At 38.7% G+C, this 15,051-nt stretch overlaps 1 protein-coding gene across 1 annotated transcript in view; it reads left to right on the top strand.

The window, feature by feature from the left end:
* The window catches only part of NAV3 (neuron navigator 3), a 251,512-nt gene that overhangs the window by 124,301 nt on the left and 112,160 nt on the right, over positions 1-15,051 (top strand). Inside the window, exon 9 of the mRNA XM_058806115.1 lies at positions 5,837-5,952. Coding sequence (XP_058662098.1) covers positions 5,837-5,952 — 116 coding nt within the window. The remainder of the gene's footprint in view (positions 1-5,836; positions 5,953-15,051) is intronic.

Here is a 15,051-nt window from a genome sequence, read left to right as displayed (position 1 = left end):
TCAAAATGCCTTAAACTCAGAGCAAAAGATGGACTTTGATTAAGTTGCTTCAATATGTATCTCTCTAACTGAGTACAGAATCTCACTAAAAAATACACAGTAACTAAATTTCTTTAAAATCTTGAGGAGTTCATAATACCAGACATTGATTTAATAGAAAAATATAAATATAACCAAGGATAAATTACCCAAATTTTCAAAGTCCGCATATTTATTTCTGTGGATATGTGGTAAGTGGAAATGAGCAAGAGCTGGAGCACTATACTTACATTCTTTGTTCTTCAACATAATTGTTTTTAAAGCAGACACCACCATTAATACACAGAATTTTCAGGTGTGCTTTCTAATAGCGGTATATAAATTAGTAAACAATGATTACCATTTAGACTAACAGGGGTTTTTTAGCCAGCTACAAGGAATATCTAGGCTCTGTGAGTTTGAACTTCAGTCTTTGTACAAAATTTCAATAAAATTTACTAAAAATACAGTTACCCAGAGTTCTGCAGAATCTTGTAATATATTTGTGTCATTTATTTAGACCATTAGCACAAGAATAAGTAAGCTAGTCCTTTCTTGATTTGTTGCTGATACCTGCAAATACCATGTATTTTGAAATATTTTTTGTTAACCAAGAGGATGACATTGTAGATTACTGTGAGGAAAATTAGGTATTCCAGGGAGTTTTTTTGAGAATGCCATGTATTTTCCTTAAGTAAGTAATGCAAACCTATAACAGTTACTAATAGTCATGTTTTCAAGAAGTCTATATTTTTATTAATGGACTGTTTTAGCGGGAGGTTCTCAAGTGGGATATTGCACTATTCAGCTTTGCAGTCTTGTGCTTTGCCCTGTCTGATATCATGTGGTATTTTTATTCCTCTTAAACACCTGACATCAAAATTCATATGGGATTAAAATTTCTCTTCAAAGATTAACAGCAACAGTCAGAGTTGTGTTTGAGATTATCTAAACAGGTATCACTTAAATTCTTCCATTCTGCCAGAAAGTGATGCTTTATTTTCAAAAGTGGCTGTGAATATCCTATTTACAGTCCCCTGTGTGTCCCCTTAGAAGTTGACTGCAGTGTCCCACTGATGTAAGACTGAAGAAGATGTAATTTATTTGCCAGAAAGCTTGATAAGATAGATACAGTAGGAAGGTTTAAGAGACTGTATAATTGTTTGAAGTACACCAGCTGCGACTTAAAATTGCTCATTCTTTTATTTACACAGAATTGTAGGAGACTGGAAATTGTACCATTTTCCCAAGACCCTTAAACTTGTATTGAAATTGGCCTTAGAATTTAGCTGTCTTCCTAGTAGTGCTTAAATTTCAAGCACAGAAGAGTAAACAGAAATTTAGCACTTACTAGGCTACAGTGCAAACGGGAGGAAAAAGGTACATTAATGACAAAAAAAGAAATCCTGCTGAATTTCAGTAGAAGAACATTGGGTTGTAACTGGATGCATGTACTGCACATCAGCTTTATTTTATTAACTTATTTATTAACAGTAACCACTGTAGGGGATTAGTAAGTCTCTTTCCCATGGCTGAGATACAGAATCTAAAGCTCTCAAATCCCAGGGCCTGTGTTGCTCAGGAATTGCTTACTGCCCAAAATGCTGAAAGTAGAGAAATTGCTGCAGTGAATTAGCTGACCACTCATCATCCCAAGCTACACTTCTATGTTGTACATTGCTTAAATTTTCATTTTTCAGCTAAGTTTTTGTTTGATGATAGCAACATCTGGAAGATGTTTCAGCAGTGTCTGAATTGCAGTCTTGCAGAGATATTCTTTCAGTACTGGACTACAAATGCCAGTTTGGCACTTCTTTTGTCCCTGCAGAGTAACAAACTGGCAACTTCAGTTACCTAGTATGTTGGTGTAGAGAAGATATTGCCAGACTCTTCTTTGAAATGCAGGGTGAAAGGATAAGAGGTAAAAGATGCAAGTTACAACAGTGGAGGTGCTGACTGAAAGTTAAAAAATATGGGTTTAGTTTGAGGCAGTGAAACACTTGGTGCAGGCTGTGGAGCAAAGTTATGGAATCTTTGTCCTTGGACATGTTCAGGATTCAACAAATCAAGACTCTGAGCAACTTAATGTGACCAGACTCTCTTTAAGAAAGCCATTGGACCAGACGGCACCTAGAACATCTTTCTGATCTCAATTACTTTATGATACTGTAAGGACAAAAGTATTCAACAGGTAGGGCAGAAAAAGGATGTATCAGTGTAATAAATAAACATGTTACTGGTTACTAAAACTTTCTTCCCAGCTCCTTTACTACATGGTGATCAACGCAATTGTTTTACTAGGCCATAGTCTCAAAGGTGAGCAGGAGGTTCAGAGCAGTGACAGATGGAAAGGAGGATATATCTGGTCGCATCTCTGGAAGTACAGTGACATTCAGTTCCAGATGCCTATTCAGGATGTTTTTGTAAAGGCTTAGGGAAAAAATTGTACTACTCTTCAAGGATCCTGCAACTATAACATGCGCAGGTTTTCTTGAAGCCATATTGATATCCTGTTTTAATGACCAGAAGCTACTTCTGTGTCACTGATTGTGGAGTTGAAACCAAGTTTACAGAAAAAAAAATTCTGTCAGTTAATTGTGTTTGTTAATAACAGATTATACTGCTAAACATACTTTCTTCAATAAGTGAGGACTCGAAATCATACTGCAGTGCTTTATTGATTCCTGTTATTTGCATTGCTGCTGTGAAAATAAAGCAACAGTCACTCCCAGAGTTTTGCAATCATAGGTAGTGCTAAAGATTGCCACTCACCAGTTTTAGTTGTAACAAATACATGTACTTTAGACACACATCCTCCCATTTTTCCATCATAGATTTTCAAGTAATTGTGCAAGAAAATTTTCCATTGTAGAGGTGTTAGTTGAGGAGATGGGAAGAAGCATAATAAATGAAGAAATCATTATAAACACATATTTGATTAATTCAGTCCTTTGACGTAAAAAGATGTTTTCCTTCTCTTTGATTGCTCTTTTTAAATATGTGAGAGAATAATCCCATTGCCTTCCTTCTGTTTTGTGAGGCTAAACCAAATCAACTCTTTCTGGTTTTGTGTTTGTTGTTTTTCTGGTTTGTTTTGTTGTTTTTTTTTTTTTTTTTCCCCAGAAGGCTTTATTCTTCCCCATTCATTCTCCCTTATAGCCCTTCCTTGCATCTGTTCCCAATTTAACTCAGAGTTCTCGAACATGGGTGATCGAACTGCTCATATTGCAGACATGGTCCTGCCAGTCTGTTACACTGACAGTGATACACATTCAAGACAGCTGCATCTCAGGGAGCTGTTGGAAAAATGCCATCATTTTTATCTGATATCTTTTGGAATGTCAACTAAAAAGCAAACAAATCTTTGATGTTATCTATGTTTACCTAAGGTTGGCTATTTTTTTGAGACAGGAAATGACTGACTGTGTTAGAGACCATTTTTTAAGTAGTGTTTCAAACTCTGTTCTTAATTACCCTGGACAGGCTCATTTTAATCAGAATGAATAAGCTTGTACAGATCTGACTGAAAGAGGGATTTTTCCCATTAAGTGAGTTTGATACTCTTACAAATAGGTAGCATGTAACTCAGTGGGTTGGAGATAAATACATTCTTTGATTGCCATGATTGAAATAGAAACAGATTGTTCTGTTTTCATGAAGGTTGCCTAAATTAACCTCCACTGTAGATGCACAGCACTGGAAGAAATATCACTGGACTGGCTTTGACCAAACTGAAATGCTTTTCCATTTTTCTGATATCAAGAGAGATGTAAGAATTTAATTCTCTTTAAGGCAGTGGGCTGTGAGTAGGTAGAGGATAGAGGATAATTCATTTAGGCCAGTGTGCAAGGCTAATGAGAAGATCACTTCATTTGCTGTTTACTTGCTTTGAGCTTAATCTCCAGTCCTGCAGCAATCACTTGAGTTGTTCATAGGATTAATACATCCCACTGAAAGACATTAAAGCCAGAAGCATAGAAGACAACCTCACAATTTAATTTCCCATTTTTTATAAAAATTAGAAGAGGCATTTATATTCTTGGTCCAATGTATCAAAACCCACAATGGACCCACAGCAATGCAACTTGAAGTTTTAGGTACCTAGTGTGTACCTGAGTCCTTCTTGTTCCCCAAGAGCCCAAAATCCTACATCAACAAATAACCTGTTGTCTCAAGCAAGCAGAACCTAGGCTGCTGAAAAATCCATAGTCCTCCACGAAATTTCTGTTGTTTCCTCAGACAATTAAAATTTTAATGATTCAAAGCCCTTTGGGAAAGCAAGCAGGACTGTGGAGTTTCAGGATGTGTTCCCTGCAGAGGGATAGAGTGAGCTCTTTTTTTACTTAAGAGACTCTCAAGCATCAAATGTAAAACTACATTTAAGGTTGGCAGGACATAGCTAACCTTGCAACATGTGCTGAGCTTGTGTTTCCAGTAGTGTATGACAGACAAGAACCAAAAGTAGTTTTTTATAGAGCAGTTCTCTGTTTCCAACATCTCAAAATACAGAAATTGGTAAGAAAAGATTTCATCTGATCAGGCATAATTTATATTTCTGTTTCTGAGCTGTATTATTCTAATCAGTAGATTCCACCATGGAATCAGTAGATTCCACAGTAGATTCCACTGTGCTGCTCTTTGTGCAGATATCTGTTTCCTCATCTATTGTTATGACTTACTGAAAAAGTTCATTCAGCAAAAATAAAGAAGACATTAACTGGGCATTTATTTCATAAAATAAGTTGTAATGAAATTATTTTGAGAGATAAGTCACTTTTTATGTGTTTTATTTATAAAATACAGATACATCACACAGTTAAATGTTTCTCTTTTAAGTTTAGTTGGTAATAGGAAACACTTTATGGTGAATTCTGAAAATTGAACTATAAATGTCACACTTTAAAATTAGGATATAAATATTTCACTAGTCTTTTAATAAATCAGAAGAGTGACTGCCATTCATGTCAGAAAAGCTGGAAGAGCTTAACCTCTAAGTGAAGATCTTTTAAAATTTTATTTCAAAAACAGGCTCTTATATTTTTAGATGTGTTCTTTTACTGTATACAAATGGTGGTACATGTTGCTGTGTGATGACATCATAGTTTAGCAGTTCCGGCGTAAAGCAGATTCTTCAGCTGTTCTGTAAGAAGAGGCCATAAGTGTGCGAGATATTTTTTATTATAATCAGTGTGCTCATGTATTTCTTGCTATTTACTTTCATATAACAGAAAGTAACTGTATTCGGTGAGGAGTTACCATTATAATTTATCATTGATATTCACAGAAATATACCCTCAAAGCACATATGAGCTATTTAGTAGAGAGTTAATTGAAAAACTCGTATTATCCCATTCCCCAGGGTCTTCTAAGGGGCATTTTCAAAAGAAGCTGCACATAGATTTAAATATCTGGGCCAAATTTCCATCCAGCCTTGCATAAGCTTTTTCCCACATGGCCTTTCTCATTTAATATTTCATCAATTACAAGTTTTTATTTCCTTTATGTATGTGCAGGGATGTGACTTAACCAATGTAAATGAATTCTGATTAGATCTGGTTGATAAATTCTTCAGAAAAAAAGTGAGGGGAAAAAAAGGCTTCAAACCTCACAGAATTAACCACAACTTTTTTCTGCAGAGAGAGAGCCTGTTTGCTTGTATATTTGTGTAGCTGGACTGTAAACTAGCATAAGAATGTGACAAAAATTATATTTTCACCCTAAGTGATATGATTCTAGATGGAGCTGCAAGTAGCACTTTCTTCCATGAACACATGAATGACAGATAATAATAATAATAAATCTTCTTGCTTCATTTCAGAACTCTCTCAGAAAATGACAGTACCTCTTTACCACCTGCTGACTCCTGTACCAGTCCTACTAAAATGGATTTGTCATTTAGTAAGACTGCCAAACAGTGCCTAGAGGAGATATCTGGTGAGTAACAATGAGTCAGGAGAAGATTGTGAACTTCTTTATTTACATCTGTTTCATACTGGGAGCTTTGTGATTGGTTGAAATTATACTTCTGACCTTCAATCATGAGGGGTATTAAATACACAGAAAATTTAGGTCATGCATGTTTAGTGATTCAAATCCACTGTTATCTATTTAAACTGGTTCCTTCTGTTCAAATACCCTCTTTATCAGTTTGCAAAAACTGCACTTTGACAATCTAGGGTTTCAAGTAATTGTTACTTCATTTAATCATACGGAATGTTCCAAGAGGAGCAGTGGAAAGTGGACTTCAGAAAGTTTAACTCTCTCATTTAATAACATCAAATTAAATCATAACATCAGAACTGAGACATAATATACACGTTCCTTTCATTAATGAATCTGTATTCAGAAAACAAGCAGGTCCTTACTATTGTACCTGACGTATAAGCTGCTGCTAGAGCTAAGCTGCTAAAGGTTGTGTTACAAGGAATTCCTTGTAAACATGGATTAAGGTCCTTACTAGGTTACAAAGCTGAAGGGATGGGATATTTTAGTCATATTGGAATAATTCCTTTGAAGTCAACAGAACCAAGCTGAGTTACACCAGCACTGGATCTGGCCATGACTCTGCCTATCCCTGCATAAAAGCAAAGTGTGCCACATCTTACTTTCTCATCAGGACTGAACTGCACTGCAGGGTTGTGTACAAGTTCTTCCAAAGGGACTCTGCAAGAGCTGTTACTTGGGGGTTTAAGGGTTTATTTTTGCTGTGGCTTTGTTTTGTTTTTCTTTAGCATCCTTAATCTTATAATTTTACAAAAATTGAAGGTGATATCCTATCTCACTGGTTTAACTACAGTTTTGCCCTTTTACCACAAATTGTCAACATTCAAATGGATTTGTCATGAGTCTTGGTTCTTCTCACACAGGATATAACTCACTTAAAGCACTAATTTGATACATCATTCTAAAATTATCTCTCCACCGGAAGGGTAATCAGATGCCCAAGATTTATGGGGACTGTCTTGGCATTTATCTGACTCCTACTGAAATAGGTTTTGTCCTGGTTTGTCTCAGTCCCTTTGGAAGTCTTCTGGCATTCTTTATTTGCACAGCCAGGTTCTGTGATAAATATATCACCTCTTTGGAGGTAATGCTTACCTGCTAAAATATAAAATTGTTTTTAATTACTTCAGAAATTGGACTCCTTGGTCTAATGTATATAAAGAGTTTAATTGAAATACTTACCACTAATCAAGAGATGCTTCAAGGAATCATCCAGAGAGAAGCTAGAAAAACCCCAAACAATTCAATACCTGCTGAAATGATCATACAGAATATCATGTCTGATGACCTTTTCACTGTTGTGAACAAAAACTAAACAGCATCAAAAGGAAGAATATGGCATAAAGAAAACTAGACACCAGAGATGTTCCTAGTCTGATTATTTAGACTCTGGCATTAGCCATTGATTGGCATAACAGGCTGTAAAGCAGAACCACTGGAAAAATGTGGTCAGTGATTTGCTGTGCACATAGGGAAGCAGAGGTGTGTCACCTGTATTTAACTGTTAGCAGCAAAAGGAATAAATGGATCAAGTACTATATTTGCTGAGTAATTATTTTCCTGCATGGATGAACTATCACCAATTCATTGGTGATTATGCTGTTAGATCTGTGTGGATAAAAGCTCATGTGATAGTTGCTCAGAGGAGTATTCCATGATGGATTACCTATGAGAAAGGACAGTTCAATTTTTTACTTAAGAGCATCTTTATTCTGATATGATCAAGGGATTACACTAGTGTAGTAGCAAAGAAATAGGAAGGTTAATTTCCGTGGTTTGGTCACTTATTTTCAGGGTATTAAGCAATGAATCCACTTTCTTTCATTTTGATATTACCTTTTTCCTGAAATTTTCAACTGTTGCTGTGGGTGGACATCATCTTTATATTATCTTGATATTCTTCTGAAACTCAGTAGCCACCACCCTAGCACAATATGTTTGTAAATGGTAAGGATCAGTAAGGATAATGCTGAAGAGTGAACATCTGTGGAAATCACTAAACAGCTTGGAGGAGTGTGTTCATGAAGTGTTGTCCCACCTGTATTGTGTTTCTGCTTCATTGATCATTATTATTTTTAAAGTGCCAAATATTTAGAACTAAGGCTCACATCCTCAGGACTAGAATATTTTGGCCAATGTTGTTGTATAAACTGTTCCTCTATTTTCTGAATATTTACACATTCCTGTTTGTTATTGCTTCTTGGCTGAAGATTACTGCTCCCATAACCAGCCAAGTTGGTCATATCAGAGCTCCTAACTCACTTCAATATCAGCCAACTGAATCTAAACTGATGCTTTCAGCCTGTCTAGTTCAAGACTTCTCCATAATAAAGACAAAAGTTGAATGTAAAAAAAATAATCTTAAAATTATTTAGGAGTGGTTGGCCAGGCACCATTCTCCTGGTGTAATTCAGGAATCAAGCCCAAGATAATTTACTTGCTGTAGTGGTGAAAATTCATGGCTCTGCTTTCTGCGTCCAGCAAGGCAGTTCACATCTCTTTGCTACTGTCTAAACAGTGGTGATGGGAAAGTAGAAAGTAAAGGAAGAATCTGTAGAGGGAGTTTTCAGCTCTCTTCTCCTCTGTCTTCCTCCTCCAAGGGAGCTGGTTACCTTTAAAGCTTCTCCTATCTTCCAACTCAGATGTGGTGAAAGGTAAAGTCAGAGCTCAAGCCACGTGTTTCCTTTGCTTTGCGAGTGATTTCTTGGATTTACCTGCACAGCCATGAGAAGAGAATAGTTCTGGAAGGCAAGGGAGGTGAGGAAGCTGGTGTAGGCATAGACTCAGAAGTATGGCTTGTGGTTGTCCTGATAAACTGGACATCCTCTTTATTTTTATATTATCACCAATAATGTGTTGCTCTTGGTGAATATATACATGGCTTATGCCTAAAGCCAGTATACACAGCATATGCCAAAAAGCAGTTCTGCATCTTGGTAGAGGTATTGTAAATCTGTTCCCATGTCTCTGGTGGAAATTTGTTCTAGATGTGATCTGAAGTGCTTCAGACTTTTTCCTACTTTTTTCCCCCCTTTGAATATTCCACAGCTCAGCCAGTACAGCCTCAAGTGTTTCCACAGTGCGCATGGCGATCAGCACGAGAGTACACCTAGAGCAGCTTTTAGTCTTCCTGCACACCTTGAATCCCCTCTGTGTGCACAGCTCCAGTGATACATGTACTCCCACTGAGTGAGCCCTGTTTGTAGGCATGAGACACCTGAGGAGTAGGTCTTGTGTGTTCTGTGTGTGGTAGGCTTGTTGCTCATGTGGCACACAGGTGTGCAGACCTCTGTCTGGAAAATCCCAGACAGAATCTGAGTCCCCTAAATAAGGAACAATTCTGCATTCAAGTATGAACACAGTTTCTTGCAAGTACTTTATATAGTGTTTGCGTCAACAAGACTACTCAGTATCTATCCACTCAGTTTCTACAAAACCGGAATGTATCTTTATAAGCAGGATTATAATATGATAATGGCAATAATGGCTAATAAAGTAACTCAGGTTGGTTGTTGTTATTCACGATATGGCTGGGAACAAGTTGTTCAGACTTTCTTACCAACTATTTCTTCTTGAAGTAGCTGTGACATTTATCACCTTCTGCAGCAGGTTTATTGGAGAAGGATGTCAGCAAGTTAATTAATTAATAATCCATTGTAAACTGTACATGTCAGTAAACTAAGTATTATTTCATTAAATCAGTGATAATATTTGGCTTTCACAAGTGCTGGCATGTTCTCAGAGCTTAATGCAAAGTGTTTGATTAAGTAATTATTCATGAATTTATAAATATTGACTAATTATTTAAAATCTGATGAATGAAGCAGAAATGAAACAGTACTTTTAAAAGTTATAGGGCTATCTCAATGGCAGGATTAGCATAAAAACATTCAAATTTAAATATTTTATGTTTATTGTGCTTAATTTTTTTTCTCTGAAAGAAATAATTAATACATGCAGGAATAGTTTATTTTTTTTTCAAGTAAGCTTAACTGAAGAGATTCATAATCTTATGCATTTCCGTATCTATTACATAATTCATTTGTAGGGTTCTAAACCATCCACTGAGACTTCAAAGAAAGTCTTATCTGACAGCAAAATTGCCCAAAGATTATTAGTTCTTAAAATAATTTTTATAATTCCTTTTAGGAAAGAGACTGTAAAAATAAAGTAGTATGTTACACTGACTGTGATAGAGGAAGTTCCCTAACATATTCTTGATGTAAACATATTCCTGCTTGGTGGGTGGGGAGCGCACTGAATTGCAAGGTAGTTGGGGAATAATGCTGTCATGACATTTGCTCTTCTCTACTCTCCTATACTTTCTTCTTACCATAGAAAGATGTATTTTTTGGTTACTATATCTCAACATTTTAAAATGGAGAGCTGAGCTTTAGAAAGTTCTTTTTGAAGAAATAAACCTAAGAATTTTTCACATTGCAATTTTATGTTTTGGCAAATGACACCCTGCAGAGGGATGTGGGAAAGTACAAGGATAAATTCAGTGTTGTTTCTACTGAGTACTTGGCCTGAGATAAATAAGTATTCACTGTGTCTGGGGATGATCACCATGGCCTGTCAGCCATGTGAGGCAATGGGATTAATGGGAGGAAAGTTCATATGATTTATAATTAAGAGATGTGGTAAAATGTCTGTACACAGGAAGGCTGAATGAAGGTTGTGTGATAAGCCTCAGTACCTCTGTAGAAAAGCAGTGCACTCACTGTGTTTTCAGTGTATTTCAAAGTGAGGTAGATGAATGCTGCAGCTGCCAGCTACCCTCACATGGCTCTCACACAGTCCAGGGTCATTCCCTTTCCAGTATGATGCTCTGTGACCTGTGTGCTCTGAAGCTGGGCTGCAATGACCAGCTCAACTGGGAGCAGTGACAGGTCAGCAGAGACCCTGAGGCTCACTGGGTGGCCCAGGACACAGCTGTGTCACTGCCAGAGACCTGTCCAGCCTGGGGGGGTGTGGCACCTATTGGCAGCACCCTATGGGAGGTTTGGTGTGGCTCATTGGGTGAACATTTTTCATCCCTTGCCAAAACTTTTTCTGCTCCCAGCTAGAAAGAGCACTGGCTGTACCTGTGCAGTTCTGGTAGCTTTTATCTGGTCTCATGTTGGGGCTGAGCAGCCGTACCATGCGCTGCTCCCCTAGCAGAGCAGTGCGTGGCACGAGGGCTGTGCCCTGCCCACAAGGGTTCCTGAGGCCAGTGCAGCCCTGCAGTGCAGACTGCTGCATGTGACCATGCTCACTGGGAGCCTGCATGGAGGCAGAGCAGGTCCACCTCTGCCTACAGCCTTCCATGGAGACAAGTCCCTGCCTGCAGGTGTTGGGGCATGACAGGGCAGGTGGGGAAGTTATTAATGGATTTGAAATATCAGGGAGAGATTGAGACTTGCTTTTTATGGTAGGAAAAGAGCCTGTTCTCTTGATTCCAAGACAATCACCAAGAGAAATTTGGCATCACAGAGCCAAATCACAGAATCACGGTCTGATTTGGTTTGGAAGGGACCCAGAAGGATCATCAAGTCCAGCTCTTAAGTGAATGGCCCACACAGGGATTGGATCCACAACCTTGCCATTATTAGCACTATGCCCTGACCAACTGAGCTAAATACCATTATCTTTCCTGTTAATTCAAAATATAGCAATGGAGAATACTGTACCAATTTAAGTATAATTTAGGATATAAAACAAATTAATGCAAAAAAGAGTGAGACTGCCCTGCCCTTCTTTTTTTTGAAATTCTCTATTGTCAATACCTCCCTGTATTTCTAGCAACGACAGCTTTTTCAGGCTTGTTGGACAGGCTGGGACAGCCACATGGCACTGTCAGTGCACACCAACACAGGAGTGTGCAGGCAGTGCTCTGGTATTCTGTGACAGCACCAGCACCACAGCATCTCTGAGACACCATTGGCATCCACACCACACCTGCTCTGCTGCAGGCAGGCACCAGCACATTCACAAAACCCTTCCAAGAGCCCATATGTCACTGCAGCTGGCAGACCCTGGTGTAAACACAGCAGTCTTATCTTTTATTTCCATGCTGAAAAAGTGATAGGTGTTTAATATTTGGGACAGTTTTGTACTCAGGCAGACAGACCATTCATCTTCTCTGCCCTTTGACTGTGTGTTCTAGGTGGGGATGGGAGTGGTACCTCCACTTGATATCTTCCTCAGAAATCCAGTGCTTTAATATGGAAAACCACCATTACTTTAGACTTCTGATTTTTTTTCTGAGTTATTCCATGTTTCTGAGAGTTATTCCATGTTTCTGAAAGTTATCTAGGAAGAAATGTACCTTTCCTTTGAAATTTCTGAGAATTTTCCCCTGTGTATCTTCAAAAACTGTAAATTGAACCAGTGAAAGGCAAGAAATACACACTGAAGCTTCTGCTAACATCTGTTTATTCATATAGGAAATCTGTGAACAGCTTGTAATTCTTAGGGTGGCATTTTTAAAGGTTATTTTTCTGTCAAGGTTTCTCAGGTAGAGACTTGAGCATATTTTCACACTGACAAAAGCAGTTTATTTTTATACAGCAGTTTTATTATTTGTAGATTTCTATATAATGTTTTGTGAAATTAATTTCCCCTAGATAAAAAGTTTGTATCTAAAAAAATGATAATTAAATTCAGGTATTTTTTTGTTCATCTGTCCATTTCTGGGACTAATATCTTTTTCTTTGTGAGAAAAGATATACATTTTAGCATGTCTTCTTTCTCTCTGGACAATGAATTTAAAAATAGCATTCAAAATTGCTGAACTTAGTTCTGACACAATACTAATTTGCTTTATTAAAAAAATCACTCCTCCATGAATAGGTTTTCTTCAAAATAGTGTGGAACAATGATTTTTTACAGATTTTATAATTCTGTACTAGCCTCTGAATCTCAGAGAGGTGCAAACAGAGTAGCTTTCTAAGGAGAAAGAAATTAAATATTTCCTTTTATGAACCATTTTACCAGACAAATACTGTTGTGTTCCATGTCTTATGATATTAAATTATATTTTTTTATTTAGAGCAGAAATTGCAAGACCGAAGGTCCTTTTGCAAGTCTGCTTTTAGCTTCCTGCATAGGGAGTAACAGTGATATGGAAGAAATAGTTTTTCATCCTTACCTTTCGGGGAGAAAAATAGGATTTGACCATGAGCTAGATCTGTTACTGTAGCATCCCATTCAGGTGAAGCTGTGTCTTGAAACCTGTGGCACTGTAAACTGGGCAGAGGCTTCTGTGTCTCCGGTTTAATTCACCAGGATGTTTGCTGCCATGGCAGCCAGCAGCATTCACTGCAGTAGCAGAGAAGAGTCATATATCTGGGAATGCAGGTTGAATACTAAAATGTAAGGAGGCTTGTGCTTCAGTGGTTAATTTTGGCTCTTTATTGAGCTCTGACGTGGAGGCTGTACTTGCAGCTCTGTGTCAGCCCATCTGAAGTGAAGAGCTGTGCACTAGGATCAGTCATGAGCTGGTGAGAGGGAGGGAAAAGCCCGAGACAGTACTTGTGCCTACTTTGGATTTCAGAAGGCAGCAGCTGTAGAAAGAGATGCAGGCCCACCGCTCCGATGAGACTGGTGATTGGATGGAGAGGGGAAAACACAGTTGGCTTTTGGGATTACTCCTGTGCTGGAGCAGAGTGTTTGATCCACTCTCTTCTGCTTGAGAGAAATCGAAGTGAAAATGACTGTAAGTACTGCAGATTAATGTGACGGACAAGAAGTGGCTGAGCAGAGACAGCAGCGTAATTTTAAAGAAGGTGACTGTGCCTGTCTAGTCCCTTGCAGTGTGCAGAGTGCATGTGGGAGCTGTGCTTTCCCTGTGAGTGCAAGCGTGTGCTACCTGGGGTGTGCAGCATGCGGCGATGCAGGGAGCACCGCCCGCAGCTCCCGGGGGAATTCAGCTGCTGTCCATCTCAGAAATATGAAATCTAACTGAGGTGCAGCCCAGCCAGAAAGATGCAGCGATCTGCTGAACTGTCAGTGTTTAAAGGCACGGAGGTTAGAAGAGGGTGTGCTCGTCTTCAGAAGCAGAAGTCTCTAACCAATCTCACGCTCATCAGTGAAGGGGAGAAGAGGCGACACTCATACAGGGAGAACTGGTTTGGAAACGCCTCCAAGTCCAGCCAGAGTTACCAACAGCGGCATGCAGAAGCTGGGTGCAGAGGCTCCCTGTCCAAGGCATTCTCACTGTCAGTGCACTCGCTCTGCCACTCTGGATTGACCACAAACCAGGCATTTCAGGGGATACCACCTGCTGGAAGCAGGACATCCCAGAGGTCAGGAGACCGGTGTACAGGTGAAGGCTTTCAAACTGACAGTGAGGAGAGCAAAAAATCCGATGATGAAAATGCGTCCTGCACATCCCATTTCCCCAGCAGGACCTGGGCAGAGGAGGAGGAGGAAGGGTGCTTGCGTGAAGGGACTGCACATCTGGATGAAGATGTCATAATAACAATGCTGGGTGACCTAGAACAGGTCCTTTATACTGATATTTTAGGTAAGTTAACTTTGGCTTGTCATCAGGAAGGGCAGGAGGAGACCCAAGTGTTAGCACATATCTGCACAGAGCAGATTTTTGATCTTGACAGTGATTTCCCAAGACAGAACTGGGTTTATTTGCAGTAGTATGCAAAAATAGGGTCTAGCCACTTCTTCTTTGTTTCCTTCCTGTGACATCTAAAGACTGTGTGAAATGAAGACAAATGTCTAAATTGCTTGTGATGGGTGCAGGGGCAGCAGCAGCCTGTGAATAACTGAACATAGCTTAGCTTTTTGAAAATAAGGTGAAATATTTAAATGCTATTAGTTTATTGTTAAATAAATCTATTTTAATGATATTTTTTCTCATTAATTTGAAATTGATATCTTGAACCCAAGTTTTGGGTGGGGCGAAGCACATCTCGGCCTTCCTACAAACTGACCCTCCAGTGTTTCTTCCCCCTTCTCTAGCCCCTCTGCAGATAACTGCACCCCTACATGTGGAATTGTGAGTGCCAGGGTTTCAGTGTAGCTAAATAG

Source organism: Ammospiza caudacuta, chromosome 5, assembly GCF_027887145.1.
Source record: "Ammospiza caudacuta isolate bAmmCau1 chromosome 5, bAmmCau1.pri, whole genome shotgun sequence".
NCBI classification, from domain to species: Eukaryota; Metazoa; Chordata; class Aves; order Passeriformes; family Passerellidae; genus Ammospiza; species Ammospiza caudacuta.
The sequence above is the reverse complement of the archived record's forward strand: the minus strand, read 5'-3'. Positions and strand labels throughout refer to the sequence as shown.